Source organism: Chelonoidis abingdonii, chromosome 3, assembly GCF_003597395.2.
Source record: "Chelonoidis abingdonii isolate Lonesome George chromosome 3, CheloAbing_2.0, whole genome shotgun sequence".
NCBI classification, from domain to species: Eukaryota; Metazoa; Chordata; order Testudines; family Testudinidae; genus Chelonoidis; species Chelonoidis abingdonii.
The window spans coordinates 215,294,585-215,311,535 of NC_133771.1; the positions used below are offsets into that span (position 1 = coordinate 215,294,585).

The following is a 16,951-nucleotide window of genomic DNA, read 5'->3' on the forward strand; positions in this document are numbered from 1 at the left end:
CCTCCCGCTGGGGCACGGCACTTTCCTGCTCCACTTTGGGGCCGGACCTGCCTGCCCAGCCACTGCTCCCTGAGATTTCCACAAGCACAGTGGCTGGTTTCCACGCCAGCCTGAGTGGGGCCAGCAGTGCTGGAGCTGAAACAGAGCTAAGCCCAGGGCAGATGGCTCTGAGCACCACGGGTGGCAGTGCCACAACCAAGGGTGGGGTAGTAGTAATGCCATGTGCACCACCCTGCGCACATGTTTCAAGCAGGTGGAGAGGGCAGTGCCTCCTGACCCCATAGTCACAGGGGCACAAAGACTGGGCTTAATTTGTGCCAGGCCTGAGCTCCAGCACTGCTGAGCTTGGCAGTTCATAGTCCCGGCACCGCTGGGCTTGGCAATTCAGAGCGCCGGCACCAGTTATGAATGTAAAGACATTGCTGGAGCCTTAGCACCTCTCGTTACAAATTAAGCACGGCCCAAAGGGGACAGGCAAGAGCCCAAACATTCAGAACTCAGTCCTTGGGCTGGTTTAAAGGGCCAGATCCTCACGCAGGGGCTGTCAGAGGGGGGAGCACGCAGGGAGGGCAGTGGGGCTTACAGCTCTGCACATCGGGCCCCTCTCATTTCAGAGTCTTACTCCAGTCTAGGTGGCTTCTCCAGGCCCCAGTGAGAGCATTTTGGCCTGAGTGACCCCAGGGAGCCTTCCCACAGGGCAGAGCAGCTCTCTTTGGAGAAATCCAGCCCCTGGGCCTGTCACTCCAACCTCCAGGGCAGGCAGCCAGCCAGCGTGGGGACACTCAGACACACCCCCTCTCTCAGGGCTGGGAGCTGCATTTGAGTGGTGTGCTCTCTCCTCAGGGGCCAGGACTGGGCCTTCGCTCCCTTGTACAGGGCTGAGCGATCCCCTGGCTTTCCTTGCCTGGCCAGGGCATCGGCCCAGGCTAACTCAGCCTTGCCAAGACCACAAGGGGAAGCACCTCAGCCATGTCAGATGTGGGGACAGTGACAGGCTATGCCCAGCCCTCCCTCTGCCCGGGAGCCCAGGTGTGGCCTGCTGGGCATCTAGCTTCAGTTCCTCCTTCTTGCACAGCCAGTCAGAATAATGGGCTCTGGGGCTGGTGGAGCCCCCAGCACGACCACCTCGGCCACAGGATGACACAGCCATGAGGTCAATGGCTAGAGCGCTCTGGACAGAGAGCAGGACGGTGAGCAGCAGGGGGCTAAACAACCCTAGCGGGTACAGGCCTCTCCCCATCCATGGGGCCTGGAGCCAACCCTGCACACATACCATCAGCCCAGAGCACCCCACCCCACCCCTGGCAATGAGGAAACACTGCTTCAGCTTCCAGCCATGGGTTGTGTTAGACCTTTGTCTGCTAGACTGAAGAGCTCATTGTTAAATATTCCTTCCCAATGTAGGTACTTTTTGACTGTCCTCAAGTCACCTCTCAACGTTCTCTTTAAGCTAAATAGATGGAGCTCCTTGGGTCTATCACTCTAGGGCAGGTTTTCTAACCCTTTAATCATCCTCGTGGCTCTTCTCTGACCCCTCTCCAATGTATCAACAGCCTTCTTGAACTGTGGGCACCAGAACTGGACAGACTCCAGCAGCACTGATGCCAGTGGCAAACAGAGAGGTAAAATAACCTCTCTTCTCCTACTCGAGATTCCCATTCATGCACTCCAGGATCGCATTAGGCCTTTTGGCCACAGTGACACAGTGGGAGCTGATGTTCAGCCATCATCCACCACAACCCTCACATCTTTTTCAGTCACTACTTGCCAGGGTAGAGTCTCTCATCCCGTAAGCATGGTCTACATTCTTTGTTCCTAGATGTATACACTTAAACATGGCTGTACTGAAACACAGACTGTTTGCTTGGAGGCTTTACCCCAGCAATTGACTGCCTGGACTGGTCTACCTGCCGCCTCCTGAGGCATGTCATACAATAAAAAAACCTGGGGCTGGCCAGTGTCAGCTGACTCAGGCTGAGGGACTATGAAATTGCAGCGTAGATGCCTGGGACTGGGCTGGAGTCCGGGCGCTGGCAGCATCCCAGTTACAGCACGCTCATGCAGCGTGAGACAAGGGCTGGAACCCAGACTCTGTATATCTCCCAGCCCTGCCTTTAAACACCCACGGATTCTCTTGCCAGGATATCTGCTGCAGCACCCTGGGCTGGCATCACCACAGAGCTCCCTCCCAGCCCCCACATCACAGGGAGAGTGAGGCTATTCCTACCACTGGGCATTTCCCAAACAGCAAGCACAGGAGAATTCCAGCTGCCACTGCCATGCCCAACACCCTCCCTCCCTGGGGGGCACAGCTCCTGTCTTGGCCCTGCCCAATCCCGGCATGTACCCCCACTAATAAATCCACCCACCCAGGCACACAGCCCCATCGTGATGGTGTGAAACGGTAAGTAAAGAGAAAGAAAGTGAAGCTCTGCCAAAATGGGTATGATGCTTTTTAATGGGATAAAACAGACAGGCAACCAGGTATAGCAGGGAGGGCCTCCAGGCGTGAGAGGGAATGGGAGCAACACCCCTCAACCCAGCGGCTGGGCTAGTGCTCCGCAGAACCAAAAGAGCTCAGCTCAAGGAAACGGGGACCACCTGTGGGTTAGGCTAGCATGCACGTCTCCCACTGGCTACAACACAGCTGTCTCCTTACACCCAGCCCACTGCTGCTAGCTTGTGGGGGGAGCCACGTATGCCCTGGGGGCGGCTGGCACCGCATCACTGCACTACAGAATGCCCAACACATGAAGCCACCTCCACTAGCAGGCGCTAGAGGTTCCCCCCCCCCCCCGTCTCTGTGCTCAGCAGTAGCCTGGAAAGCATCTCAGCCCTGTACAGGGGAGCGAAGGCCCAGTCCTGGCCCCTGAGGAGAGAGCACACCACTCAAATGCAGCTCCCAGAAAAGCCGGCTGCTGGAGCCACTCCTTCCCAGCTGGAGCTCAGAGCTGCTCTGGGCTAGAAGCAGGAAGGGGCAGTACAGGCATAAGAAGCCACCTTGCCCCGCATTGGCCAAGGCAGTTTCAGGGACCCCAGTGGAACCTTCTTGTGGCAGAGTCTTGTCCTGAGGTGGCAGCAGGAGACCCATGGGCACATGGAGATTTCTCTAGCTCGAAGCTAAATGTGTACACCCCAGGCCAGAAGTTCAGCTCTGGGAGTGTGTGCATATGGAGCATGCACAAGGCCTGGGAAGCAGGACCCAGAGGTGAGTAAGCAGATGTGAGCCCTCAAGGCTCAGACAGGGATGGTGGTGACTAAAGACCTGAGTGGTCTACTAGCCTGAGCTGCAGTCTCTCCTCCCAGTCCCCCTGGTAAGGGAGCTGCTCCCATCTGTCAGAGCAACACTAAGGCCCATGGAGAGCAGGGGGCCATGGGAGCTGCCTTTCTGAAGGAAGGGCCTTTCCTGGAGCCTCCTGGCACACGCAAACAGGGAGGGTGCTGCAGGCTCGCCAGACCCCCTTACATACCCTGGCAGGCTCCTCAGCTCTGAGCCAGGGCTCACCGTGTACCTGGCCATGGAGCTCTGGATGCACAGGGAAAGCAACAGGACACGGGGCCGCTCCAATCAGCAATCCCACACTCCAAGGCTAGCAGCGCAGGCAGGCCTCCGCGTAGCAACATGCCCTGAAAGCAGCCGAGCAGCAAGCTCCACTGACAAGAGGTGGCCACATGTCATCTGTCAATCTCTAGAGATCTGCCCCTTAAACACCACCAGCAGCAATAAGCCTCCAGCCAGCCCTGGGAGAGCACTGACCCTGCACCGTCTGGGCAGGTGGCACTGCAACCTCCAGAACCTCATCTGCACATGTGAGGGGGGACACAACAGTACCCTGTGGAGCTCTGCCCAGCAGTGGCCTCAGCCTAGGTGACAAAGCAGCCAGCTGCAGAAGCCCTCAGGAGCAAGCCCAGTCACCCCAGTCAGGGGCCACAACGGAGTCAACAGAACTGTATGGACAATGGCATCAAAGGCAACTAACAGACCTAACGGGCTCAGCACAGTCAACTGACCTTCATCCATGGCTGGGTCACCTCGAGGCCCTGCACAGTGCTAGGACAGATGGGCAGGGATGGAAAAGTTCCAGCAGACCTCCAGGCAATGCCAAGGCTGCCTCACCACCACCTCTTCCATCACCCAGCTCCCAAAGGCTGCTTACAGAGAGGCTGACATTCAGCACAGCCTCCAGTGTCAAGAGTAGGCACCAGTCCTCCTTTTGGGAGACATTAACAAGCTCCAACAATAGCTCCAAACCCTACATTTGGTTTAGCCATCCACAAAAGGCCTCAGTGACAGAACCCAGCTGGAGCCAAAAAGGCTCTCCCTCCTCCACAGCTAACTCCTCACTGCTCAGAACTTGCACCCCACTGGAGGAGACCCCACAAACGCTATCAGGTGCTAGAAACCTTGCCTTGACAATTGCCATGTCACTCCCTTCTCTTTCCCAGAGGCCTTGGCTAGCCCAGGCTATCGGCACAGCCAGCGGACCTGTGGCTTATAATAAATGCTGGTATCAACCTAGCACGCCCTTGGCAGCATGGACCAGGGGCCACCACCCTGCTTAGGTGGAGCAGTGGGTGCAGGGAGCATAGAGCACTCAAGGGGCGAACTAGCTTAGAGCAGCAATGGCACTGCCACCATGATTCTTTACAGCTTGTGTGCTAGTCTCTGCAGTCCTGCCCCCCTGCAGCATCCCCTGCCCAGCATGGGGCTCTGCTTCTCAAGGGGCCCTCAGCGTCCGACAGGGACTACACTGGGAGGTGAAGAGATTGCAGCTTGGGGTGCACAGAGGCCAAGAGAGAGACCTCTAGACTAGACTGCGCTGTGCAGGATAGAAGCTGGGACAGCTTCCAGACACAGGGTGGGATCTCAGAGAGGCCATGCACCTGCACCATTCACAGTTAGTTACTCAAGCCCTCCAACTCCAGCCTGGCCACCTAGATGATGACTCTGCCAAGCCTGACTGCTGGCTCCCGGTACAGGGTCTGTGCACACAGACGAGAGACCTGAGAGAGGTCTCCCTGCTGCATTTGCATGGGGGCGGGGTGGTGACAGGTGTGCTGTGGGCTCCTGCGTCTTGCCTGCTGTATAAGAAGGGACACCTGCTCCGTGTGTCTGTTTAGCTCAGTCCATCTCAGGAGTGCACCTGGCTCTCTCTCACAACTGCCGGGGTCAATTCCCATTTGACAGAGAGCCCGGGCTGCTGCCCACTGCTCCGGAAAGGCTGCCTGGCTCCCAAGGCCCTGTGCTCTCTGGGCTCTAGATGCCGGCAAGGTTTGCGTTGCCCTCCATCAGAGCTGGGCTGGAAGGACCAGGGTGCCGGGGAGAACTCTAGGTCCCATTCTGGCTCCAGCAGCACACAGCAGAAGGTTCTCTGGGGGAGATGATGGAGGCAGCAGACTGCAGCCTCTCCCCAGTCCTGTCTGCCTCTCCTCTCAGGTTCCCTTTCTCCTGATCAGCCTTATGGGCTAACCCAGGAGTGAGCTGGACTTTCAAGGCCCTTTGGGGCTGGAAGCTAAGTCTCTGGCACAAAAACATGCTGTCATTCTGCCATCTTCCGCTGTCCAGTGTGTCCTAGGAAGAGCACTACAAGCAAAGAGAAAACATGCAGGCACAGCTAGACACACAGTGGGCCTCCCCCCAGCCTGAGCACAGCTCTCCTTCCCACACAGGCACAAGAGAGCAATTGCAGCACCTCCACCTCTGCCACGCCCCTGCCCAGCTGCAGCACCCTGCCTCCCTCCCTATGCCTATGCCCTGCCCTTGCTGGCTGTGACCAGCTGCAGCACCTGCTGCTCTAGAGGGGTTACAGAAAGCAGAGACTCCCCTCCCGCCCTAGGGAAGAGAAGAGACTCCAGCTCCCTCCTCACCCCAGCATCCAAGCTGAACCACTGGGCTTTCTCCACTGTCAGAGGCTGTGCTGATCTGACCTCTTACCCTCACCTTGCTCATCTCCTCCCTCTCCTCTGCGTGCATCCAGATCGGCTTGTGCTCATCTGTGGGGCAAAACACAACAAAGTGCTGTTCACAACCTCGCTCCGGAACTCTGCCCTACCCACCTACGCATCTGGAACACGCTGCAGCCCCACTCCCCACCTAGGAACCAGCCAGGATCCTGGGGCACTGGCTTCAGAACGCACCTCTCAGGTCTCTCCATGGGACACTGCCTGTGGGGCTCTCCCAACCCCAGCAGGGGCTGCATCCCCTGCTCATCCCTTGCTGGTTTCATAGTCACTGACCTGCTCTCCACACATAAATGACCTTCCCCTTAGCCCCAGGGAAAGCCTCCAGCCACGCTGCATGGTTGAGGGAGAGGGGCAGGGCGGTGCCATGCCCAGGGATGGCGGCGCAAGGACAGCTGTTCGCCACCGTACAGTGTCACTGTGCTCTGCAAGGTCTGTGGTTAGCTCTCGTGGTGCCAGCCCTGCAGGGGAATGGGTGCCCTCTCCATTCCCAGTGCAGAGACAAGCCCAGGCAGGGTGCAGAGCGCAGCAGGCTTTGCAGGGACTCACCCTGCCAGCAGAGGGGACATTGCATAGTGCCAGCCCCACAGCTGGAATGGGGAACTCCTCAGAGAGCTATGGCCAGGCTCCCCACGTCCCCCAATCATTTCTAGCTGTACGTACCATCCACAGAGCCAAACTCCTTCACATGGGCGCGGGTGAGGATCTCCTTGTACAGCACCTCAGCATCCTTGTATTTGCCTTGTTTCAGGTAGCAGGAGGCCTGGAGCCAATAGAGAGAGTTTTTCAAGCCCCATTGGGCCACTTGGGACCATGATTACCCCCTAGGACCCCTCAGTCAGCTCTCCCAGCTCCTCCCCCACTGCCCAGATGCCACCCGGACAGCCCCCCTCTCCAGCAGACGCACCAAGTTGTTCTTGGTCTTGGCCACATTGGGGTCGTCATGGCCCAGGCGGCTCTCGTAGATCTCCAGTGCCCGGCGGTAGTAGTACTCCACCTCCTCGTACTTGCCCTGGTTCTGGCACAGCAGCGCCAGGTTGTTCAGCTGCTTGGCCACGTCTGGATGGTCTTTGCCTAGAACCTGGAGAAGCCAGAGAAGGGAGGCCTCAGACAGCAGGCCTTCCAGATCACTGCAGGCCCCATGGCTGCGCCTTCTTGGACTCCTGGGAATGCCCTACTCTACTGAGGGACGCTCTAGCACGCCAGCCTTGCTCAGCACTCCCAGAAGCTAAAAGGTAGGGAACAAGTAGACTCCAGCTGGTCCCTCAGGGGCATGGCCTGTAGCTACATGGTGGCCAAATGCCAGGGAGATTCAGAGGAAAGGTCCATAGGCAGTGAATGGAGATGGGGCCCCTGGGACTACAAAACAAAGCTGGAGGCAGGAGAGTAGGTGGCAGAGGTCAGTGCGCTTGGGGCAAGGGGACCTGCTGGATGTTTTTCAGGGCATTGGAGACTCAGACTTTAAGGCCAGAAGGGACCATCATGATCATCTAGTCTGACCTCCTGCACACTGCAGGCCACAGAACCTCACCCACCCACTGCTGTAATAGATCCCTCGCCTCTGGCTGAGTTACTGAAGTCCTTGAATCATGAACTCATCTCCCAGCCCTCCCACCCCAGGCCGACTGCTAGGAGGAGTTGGGGGAGGGCAATGCTGGTACCTTCTCCCAGATCTCAGGACTGGGGAGCAGCCCATCAAGAGGGGTGAGGGTGTACATATGCACACATGGAGGGCTCAGGCGGGTACCTTCTCGCGGATCTCCAGGGCTCGCTTGCACAGCGGCTCTGCCTCCTTGTACTTTCCTCTCTTCCCATAAAGAACAGCCAGATTGTTGAGGGTCGCGGCCACCTACAGAACAAGCCCCACCCCACCGAAGTGAGAAGGAACCAGAAGGAATGTGCCTGGGGAGCAAGGCCATCCCGGTCCCTTTGCACTCAGTATTGCAGCCACTGTGGCAAGGCACCACAGCAACTTGGCAGCACACAGCAATGCTGCCCAGCTAGCTGGGCCAGGAAGCAGCAGCCTGTATCCAGCTGCAGGTGCCAGGCCCATTAAGGAAGCAGTACAGAGGTATCCAGGATGCCCAGGGTAAAACCCAAACTCCTCCCAGAAGTGCTGGTGTCAGGACTGGGACTGCATGTGCCATCACCTGATCCCCTGGCATGGTGTAGAGAGGCAGAATGCCAAGGCGTGCTCCATGGCCAGTGCCTGAGCCCCATTCTCTGCCACCTGGGGCTTTCCATGGCAGCCTGTTGTGCAGTCAGTGAGCAGCCCAGCCACATGTATCACAGAGAATGGTGGGAGGGAACGTGACTTGCTTCCTGCCCACCTGGCCCCTACTCCCCAGCCAGCAGGGGACATGCGCTCCCAGGGCCAGGGCAGCAGATACTCACTGCAGGGTGGTCTTTCCCCAGCGTCTTCTCGCGAATGGAGAGTGCGTCGTTCAGCAGATGGGCTGCCTCTTTGTATTTATTCTGATCCCTGCAGCACAAAGTCAGTGTATCACGGTGCAGATCTAGAGTGCTGGGATTCTGAGCATGTGGCACCTGGGACAACAGTCCCCCCGGCAACCCTGCAGCCTTTTCCAATTCCCAATGAGCCTCACCAACCACCAGCCTACCCTCTCCCATCCCTCCCCATGCCCTACAGCTCTCCCCAAATCCCAGCCCTCCCATGGCTTTCTGTAAAGCCCACCTCAGGCTCATGGGCCCTGGGCTTCATGGCCATCACCTGACCCCAAGCAGTTTCCAAAGGGAGACTCTGCCAGATGCAGGAGCTGTACATTTGCCACACTCCTGGACAGGTAGATGGGGAAGAAGTGGCAGGATCCTGCTCCCCACTCCAACACTCACCTGTACACCAGCGCCAGGATGTTGAGCATGGTGGCCACATCGGGGTGGTCGTGGCCTGATGTCTTCTCCAGGTCCTCCAGTGCCTGCTTGCAGAGCGGCACAGCTACCTCGTAGCGCCCCTGCGAGGCGTACTGGATCACTAGGTTGTGGAGGGTGCGCAGGCGTGCTGGGATCTCGTAGCCACCCTGCTGGGCGGCTGCCGCTGCACTGCTGTGCTGGTGGGGCACTGCAAACACACACACAAGTAACCAGGCTGGTGGTGGGCACAGAGCACGGGCAGCACACCGCTTGGCCCCACAGCACCAGCCAGGGTGGGCTACCCACTCACCTCAAACCAGCCAGGGCTCTTATTACAGGCCCCAGCAGACAGACCACAGGAGAAGATGGGAGGATGGGGTAGGGGGGACTGGAACCACTTACTTCCTGGGCCATGTTCCTCTTCTTCATTCGGGAATAGATCATCCAGGGAGTCCTTTGTGGAGTCCCCTTCCTTCTCCTCCTGGCAGTAGGAGGGGAAGAACCATCAGTATAAAGTGCCAGCACCCTAGTAAGACAGCTCCCCACCCCACCCTGTGCAGGGTCCAGTCCCCACTGAGGTGAGACAGGTGCTCTCCCCACCCCATGGCCCCAGTCACCCCACGGTCTCACTGCCGAGCCCACCCCGAGTCTCACTGCCGGTCCTGGCAGCAGGGTCCCACATCACAGCTGGCTCCTTAGCAGACAGGCCCTGGTTCAGGCAGGTGAAAGCACGCTCCCCTTTTGGGGCTTGAGGAGTCCCAAGGGGCAGGACTGACACACACTGCCGGATGTCCAGAGCACAAGCCATGGAGGCTGGGCACTCCTGGAGGGCCTGTCTATCCCTCGGCTCAGCCCTGTGGGATAGCTCTGGGAGTTAGCGCCCCCTGCAGCAATGACTTTTACCGATGGTGAGACGTCCTCATCGTATTTCTTCAGCTGGTTCATGAACTCCAGGTGCTTCTTCTCCTCCTCCAGCTGGGCCACCGTCTGCTCACTGCGCTGCAGCTTCTGCTGGGTGTTGGCCAGCTCATCTCGCAGCCACTGGTTCTCCTGGCACAGTCTCCGCACCTGGGCACGCAGCTTCTGCTTCTCTGACTCCACTGCATTCAGGTGGCTGGACAGAGCCATCATTACCTGCACCAAGAGAGCCAACAGCAACATCATCAATCCAGCAGGAGAACCAGCACAGCCTCTCCCCAAGGCAGCCCCACTACGCTGCACTCTGGACCCATCTGCCTCTCCAGACAAAAGTTAGCCATTGCCAGGCTCAGATCTGGCAGAGGATTCTTCAGCCCCTAGGGATGGCAGAGTTACTGTATCTGCCCTCCTACACCAGACCCCTGGGTGACCCCTACCCATGTGCATGCTACCATGCCTTCCCGTCGCTCACCTGAGCCTCTCCAAGCCCCAGCTCAATCATCTCCACTGACTTGCGAAGCAGATTGGATTTCTCATGCACCAGGTTGGCCTCCTCATCCTTCTTCAGACACTTGATGGTCTCCAGCAGGCTGTGCAGGATGGAGTTGTGCTCATTCTTGAGGGCCTCCAGCCCCTGCATCACCAGCTTGGTGTTGCAGATGATCTCCTCCTGGCTCAGCTTGTCCAGCTTCTCCTCCCTTGGGTACACCATTGTGGACATAGTCCTTCACCTACACGCCCGCCTAGCAACGAGAGAAGAGCAGAGCCTTGGTAAGTGTCAGAGCCTGGCCCAGGGGAGCTACAATGGCGCAAGATCCTAAAAGAGAAGCTGCTTAGAGCCCCACCCCCACAGACAAGTCAGAGGGGATACCAGGGACCAGGCCTCAGACGTTTTTGATTACCCCTCTCCTCTCTTCATCCCGTCTCCTTCAGGGAGAGGAGAACTTTTTGGGCCTACTCTCTTCTAAGAGGAGGGGGACATGGAGGGCCATCTGCCACCTGGAGGAACAGCATGCGTGGGCAGGAGACAGAACCAGCGTCAGAACTGACGCGCTCCTCTACGCCCCCACACCTTTGGCAGCTAAGAAAGCTGATTTAGCTGCCCTTTAAGAGCGGAGATAAGTAACTGGCAGCTGGGCTTATGGTGAACACACCTCCAGTCCAGAGGTCACTGAGAGAGAGGCAGTGGGAACCAGTGCAAAGAGGCACGAGGCACTTGGCTGGGTAAGAAGAAAGGACAAAGGGAAGATAGAAAGAATCCAACCCAAAGTCTGTTGCTTCCTAAGTAGTGAATCCCCTAAGAAAGCACCTGCCGCAGGGCCGGGAGGCACTGACCTCGGCCAGCCTAAAAGACTCACCACCCCCAGAACAAAGACATGCATTGGTCTGAGCCAGGGGAAAGGAGTATAGCATGACAGACAGGATTGGGCACAAGCCAAGGGGGAAGACACCGCCAAGTTACTGGAGGCTGTTACACACAGGGAAACTTACTGCATTCCAACAGCAATACAACAGTACCACAACGGCTACGCTGCCAGAACTCCCCAGGGAGACTCTTCTCTGGAATGACAGTAGCCTTTTTTCAGGGTAATTTGCTTTGCTGCCAGCCAAGGGACTGTTCTCAGCACAGGGCTCCTGGGAACAAGTCACTCCATGCCCCGTCTCTCTCTATGTCCAATGGGAGAATAAGAGCCCACCAACCTTTGGAGGGGAACTGTGAGAGTTACTGTTTATAGCGTGTCATTGTTACTGCTGGAGCCCTGCACAGGAGCCTTCCGTGCTGTTCCTGGCACAATGGGGACAGCATGCACTCTGCAGTCCTGAGCGTGAACAGACCAGGTGCAGGGAAAGCACCGGCACATTTGGCAACTGCAGTCCAGAGAGAACATCACACACTGCACGCAGAACTCCTGTGCCCTGGCTGTCCCTCCCCAGCAGACCTGTAGGGTCTGGTCTCCAGCTCCCTCACACCCACTCCTCCTTTAGGTGGTGTCAAGGTGCAAGATAGCAACATACCACCCCAGAGATCAGTCCCTTCACACTCCAGCCTGACCATCCCCCCTGCCTCCCCCAAGCCAGACAAGTGCCCTGGCCCCAATTCTTACCTCACTCAGTGTCCCTACCTAGGGCTGGATTAGGGGCAGGGACCTAGTGCCAGTGCTGGAGCATGCAGCAGCAGCTGCTGGAGTCTGCCCACCAGCATTGCCTCTGCAGACATGCAGAGATACCAAGCAGGCAGTGCAACCTGGGCTCATATGACCCACTGGAAGGAAAGTGGCAGGTGGCCAGGGTATTACGCCAGCCAGAAGAGGGAGGAGTGAAGGGAGGTGCTGGCAGCAGATTTGCCTTTGTTCTGCTGTTAGGACCCACCTTTGTGTGTTATGGGCTCTTTGCTCAGCAGCAGGCTGCTGCCTGTGTTTACAGCATAACAAGAAATCCTGCTCCAGGTGCAGCATGAGGGAACAAATCAAGTCTCTACAGAACTCCCACCCCAGCGGGCATACTCCCCTCAGCTGCTCAAGATAGCCCCTACCAGTTCCTTGTGGTGGGGAGGGGTGCCCCAGAGGAGAGGTGGTCGGTGCAGCCGCAGAGACACAGCCCCAGGGACACTAGTTCCACACTGAACTTGGAGAGGATCGCCCATCCACTGTGAGACAGTAAGTGGGAGGGGAGAGAGGAGACTGGCAATCAGTGCCCTCGGAGACAGAGGAAGGCTGCAGAGCAGAAGGCTCTTGCACCAAGAGCACTGGAAACACTGAAGGGGCCTCGGCCTGTGAAGATGCTGGAGCACATCCATGGAGAGTGATTTTAAGGGGGCCTGGAACAAGGACTTTGCAGGGGGTAGATGTGTGGGTGGCTGCAGCAGCACTATGGATGTGCTGGAGAGCTGGGCCTCAGGAAGGCCACAGAGCAATGGTCATGAGGAGAGAAGGGTCCCAGCTGGGATGGCATAGCAGTCAGGGAAAGGAGGAGACAGACAGATGTGCAGACAGTGGAGGCTAGGAAACGGGTCAGGCACAGATGCTGAGGCTTGGGGAAAGAAAGATGAGATGACAGCAATGAAATGACTGGAGAAGGAAAGACGACTAGGTGGGGAGGAGTGAGGTGAGTGAGTGCAATAGAAGGAAATGGCAGATTCCTCATCTCTGGCCAGATAAACTGGGAGGGGCAGGTGAAATGGAGAATGTAGGGGAGTTAATTGCCTGGAAGAGGCAGCAAGGAATGCCAGCAGGTTGGGAGGGGGAAGAAGCTGGGGCTGCTCTACACTGAAAAGGGACATCTCTTGTAGTGTGAAAAGTGTACACCCCTGAGAGATGCAGTTAAGCCGACTTAACCCCACCTTCCAGGGACCTAGCTACTGCCTCGCGGAGAGGTGGATTATCTACAGCCACAGGAGATCTCTCCTGTTGCAAGTGTCTACACCAATAGTCCCCAAACTTTTTTAGTTGTGCCCCTCTTGCCTCTAATACAATCTGCCTGCCCCCTGCCTCAGGAGTTGTGGTTGGGCGCTGGGTTTGGGAGCAGGGCTAGGCCATGGCCAGGAGTCAGGCTGGGAGTGGGGCTCAGTGCCGTAACAAGGCGAGGTGAGCGAGGCACTTGCCTCGGGCGCGCAAAGCGGAGGGGTGCAGCTCTACTGTGATCTGTGGCACTTCGGTGGAAGCACTACCGCCACCACTTCTTCAGCGGCGGGTCCCTGAGTCCCTGGCAGAGGGAAGGACCTGCTGCCAAACTGAATGAAGTGGCGGCAACAATTCGGCAGCAGGTCCTTCCCTCCAACAGGGATTCAGGGACCCGCCGTCAAATTGCCGAAGAGCCTGGAACCGGCCCTTGCCTTGGGCACAAAAATTCCTTGTTACAGCTCTGGTGGGGCCAAACAGGGTGGTGCTCTCTCTGCCCCCCACTTCCCAGGGGCGCTGGCCCAGGTCCCACCACACACACCCAGAATATTCCTCCGCAAAATCCTCCTCGAACATGCCCCATAGTTTGGGGATCACTGGTCTATACTGAAGCGCTTTAGCTGTAGCATGTTAACTGTAGACCAGCCCTTAGACTCCACGATTGGAAGGCAGCACAGGAGAGTCACCGATGAGATTTCCAGCTCAGGGGAAAGACAGTCAATGAAACATGGGCTGCCTGAAGGAATACAGCAGAGAGGGGCCTGCTGCTGCTGGAGCCCAGAGGGGGAAGTGTCCATCCCCCCCAGCTATGACAATCTGAAGGGGGCACCCCCAGAAAAGGGCACCCCAAGCACAAGAACAGCAGGACAGTGCCACCTGAAGATGGCTTGGTCATTCTCTCCCAGCCCTGTCTCCACTAAAGCCATGTTAGCCACAGCCTTGCGACTAAGTTACTAAGGTGGAGTTATAGTTGCTGGCACAAAACACAGGACTTCAGCCCAGGCTCAGACATGGGGAAAGCATGAAATTGGAATCACAGGCCTTCAGTGTGTGAGGGAGAAGAAACCCTTCCTCCAAAGGCTTCTCAGGGTGGTGGTGTAACCCTGGCCACTGGAGGTATTTAAGAACAGGTTGGAGAGATATCAGGGACAGTCTAGGTTTACTTGGTCATGCCTCAGTGCTCTCAGAGGGCTGGACTTGACTTCTCAAGGTCCCTGCCAACCCTACATTTTACTCCTGGGGGAATTCTGCACCATTGCAAATGCACAGAATTTATGTCCCCCCCAGATTTCTTTGCTTCTCCACAGAAAAATGACTTTCTGATAGGGAAGCCACAAGAGCGGTCCTGCGGCCCTCCCCAGCAATATGTTCTGGGTGCCCAGGGCAGCCACCAGAGAGGTAACTCACTGTAGAGCAAGCAGTAGGACTGGGCACCAGCGGAGTCTTGCCTCCTACCCTGAGCTGGCCTCAGCTGCTAGTCCCAGCTGGGCTAGGCAGAACGGGACTTCCTTTTTCTCTGCACGGCATCCGGGGGAAGAGTCAGATCCACCTCCAGATTTCTGCCCCAGCTGCAGAAAGCTCTGCAAGCTCCCTCCCCTGCTTTCTGAACTCATCACTCCTCAGCTGCAGGGGGAGGGATCCCTGTACAGAAAGCTGCTCCCCCATCCACCCAGACCCCTTCATGCCCTGACCTTCCCACCAAGCCTCACCCTCCTGCCGAGCCCCACTTCCCCAGCATGGGACCCCTGTTGAGCCCCCCCACACCCTCTACTAAGCTCTGCCCCCGCCCACACTCAGATCCCTCCTCTCACTGAACCCCAGCCACCTTCACCTGGATCCCCCTGCAGAGTCCCATTACCACTGCACCCAGAACCCCTGCAACAAGCCCCTGTGTATCCAGATGCCCTTCACACTCTGATTCCCCACTGAGCCACCTGCACCCAGATCACACCACACAGAACCTGCACAACCCATACCTGGATAGAGGGGCAGGGGCCTGGGATGTTTCTGGGCCAGGCCTGGTCCCTGCGCTGTGTCAGGGTTGAGTGCAGTCTCACCACTGAGTCCATGTCCCAAGGGGAGCTGCACAGTGATCTCCTGTGCTCCCCAGTGCAAGGCTGGAGCCTCCACATTTGACCAATAAAATGAGCAGAATTTTAAAATATTGTGCACAGAATTTTTATTTTTTTGGCACAGAATGCCCTCAGGAGTAACATTTCTATGATTTTAAGTGCTAAGTGGGAGCTCAACTGATGAGTCAAATGGAGTTCACAACTCAAGGGAGTAAAACAGACCATTTGCGTGTTCCTTAAAGAGTCCCCTCCGGGAGAGCAAAGAACAGCCACCCCTACTACTGGACTGGCTGCTGGACTGCAGGCTCTGCTAAAGGGGGCAGCTTCTGCAAGGAGTCTCTGGATCCAAGCTTCCCCCACTCCTTGCATGAGCAGAAGCTGTCTTTGCTAGATAAACTGAGGCACTCAGTTTTTGGATCCTGAAAGGGCTATACCATCCAGCACTGAGCATTTCCTAGTTTCCTACCAGGAGGAGCCTGAGCCAGAACTGACACTCATCTGGGGTCGTGCAATTCCAGCTCTGAGTGCAGCAACGTCCCAGTAATGCCCAGTCCAGTAATGTTTTCTGCTATACAGCATGTGAGCAACGCTGGCTGGCTGAAGCCCTGCCACCGGCTGGATTTACTCTCTGGCTGGGATAGCGAGTCTTTGCCAAGAATATTGGATATTGCTCTGAGTCTCAGAGAGCATGGCCCAGGGATTTGTAGATACATCTCTGTATTAAGGATCTTCACATAACTTTCATATGATTTTGTATTATGCCTCTTCGTATAACCCTGTATTAAGCTATTTTCATACAATTTTGTATCAAGTCTTTTGATATAGGAACTTTGTATCAGAGCCCTATGTAGAAAAACTTATGTTAAGCCTTGGTATAATGATATGGCCCCTAAGGATAGTTAAAGTAGAAGAAAAATGTCTTTTTGCTAGGAGTAGACTAAGATCCCCCCCCCCACACACACACTTAATCAATTGCCCTGATGAATGAGGTGTGAATGAGCGAGGTGTGGAAGGCAGCACCTCCAGCCAGTTGCAACCCTTGGAGAGGGGATGGAAGCCAGATCCAAGGACAATGAAATGTGTCAAGCAGGCTCATTAAAAAAAAAGCAGACATATTGACGGCCAGGGGAGGGGTTAAAAGCAAGCACCTTCTTTAGGAAACACCCTCTTTGCAGCATTGGGACAACACCCAGAAGAAAGCAGGACAAAGGACCAAGGGACATGGACACAGATTTTGAATCTGGTACAGATTTTGCATGAGACGAAAGCTGCTATAAATGTGAGGTGTCTTGCAGAGGACCCCGGATCTCGTCTTGTCAACATGGGAGCATCAATCTGGATCGGCAGAAGCCCGGCTCCACCCCCTCCCCCTTTTAGCTTATCTGGCCAGTAAAGTTAGGGGGAGCAACTAATTGGTAACAACAAGACGGCATGTGCTTGTGAGTGTAATATATCATATGCGTAAGATACAGTGTTAACTAATACATGTGTTACTAATAAATGTGGTGTTTTGCCTTATTCCCCCTTGTGACGAACTGGGAATGTTCTTAATGTTGCTCTGAATACCGTGTTGGTGCCTCAGTGTCCCCTATGAGGTTCTTAATATCTAGGTGGTGGGATAAGGGTGTGTGATTGCTGCAGAGCAGAGGGCCAGTGCACCTAAATGCCTGACACTCTGTCTCCTAGCAACTGATGGCCTGGGCCCCTCCTCTGCAAAGGTGCCAGCTGAAG

At 56.4% G+C, this 16,951-nt stretch overlaps 1 protein-coding gene across 20 annotated transcripts in view; it reads right to left on the reverse strand.

Annotated features, from left to right (window-relative positions):
- Positions 1-16,951, reverse strand: part of KLC4 (kinesin light chain 4) — a 53,106-nt gene that overhangs the window by 21,449 nt on the left and 14,706 nt on the right. For 9 of the 20 annotated variants that reach the window (XM_075064530.1, XM_075064527.1, XM_075064529.1 and 6 more), the window contains 9 exons: positions 10,223-10,493; positions 9,736-9,966; positions 9,235-9,313; positions 8,815-9,040; positions 8,356-8,443; positions 7,709-7,810; positions 6,869-7,042; positions 6,625-6,724; positions 5,942-5,994 (listed from right to left, as the gene is read on the reverse strand). In XM_075064530.1, coding sequence (XP_074920631.1) covers positions 5,942-5,994; positions 6,625-6,724; positions 6,869-7,042; positions 7,709-7,810; positions 8,356-8,443; positions 8,815-9,040; positions 9,235-9,313; positions 9,736-9,966; positions 10,223-10,471 — 1,302 coding nt within the window. In that variant the 5' untranslated portion in view covers positions 10,472-10,493. Of the gene's footprint in view, positions 1-928; positions 5,585-5,935; positions 5,995-6,624; positions 6,725-6,868; positions 7,043-7,708; positions 7,811-8,355; positions 8,444-8,814; positions 9,041-9,234; positions 9,314-9,735; positions 9,967-10,222; positions 10,494-11,855; positions 11,981-16,951 lie in introns of those variants that run through there. The other 11 variants (XM_075064526.1, XM_032780732.2, XM_032780736.2 and 8 more) reach the window with 4 other exon arrangements.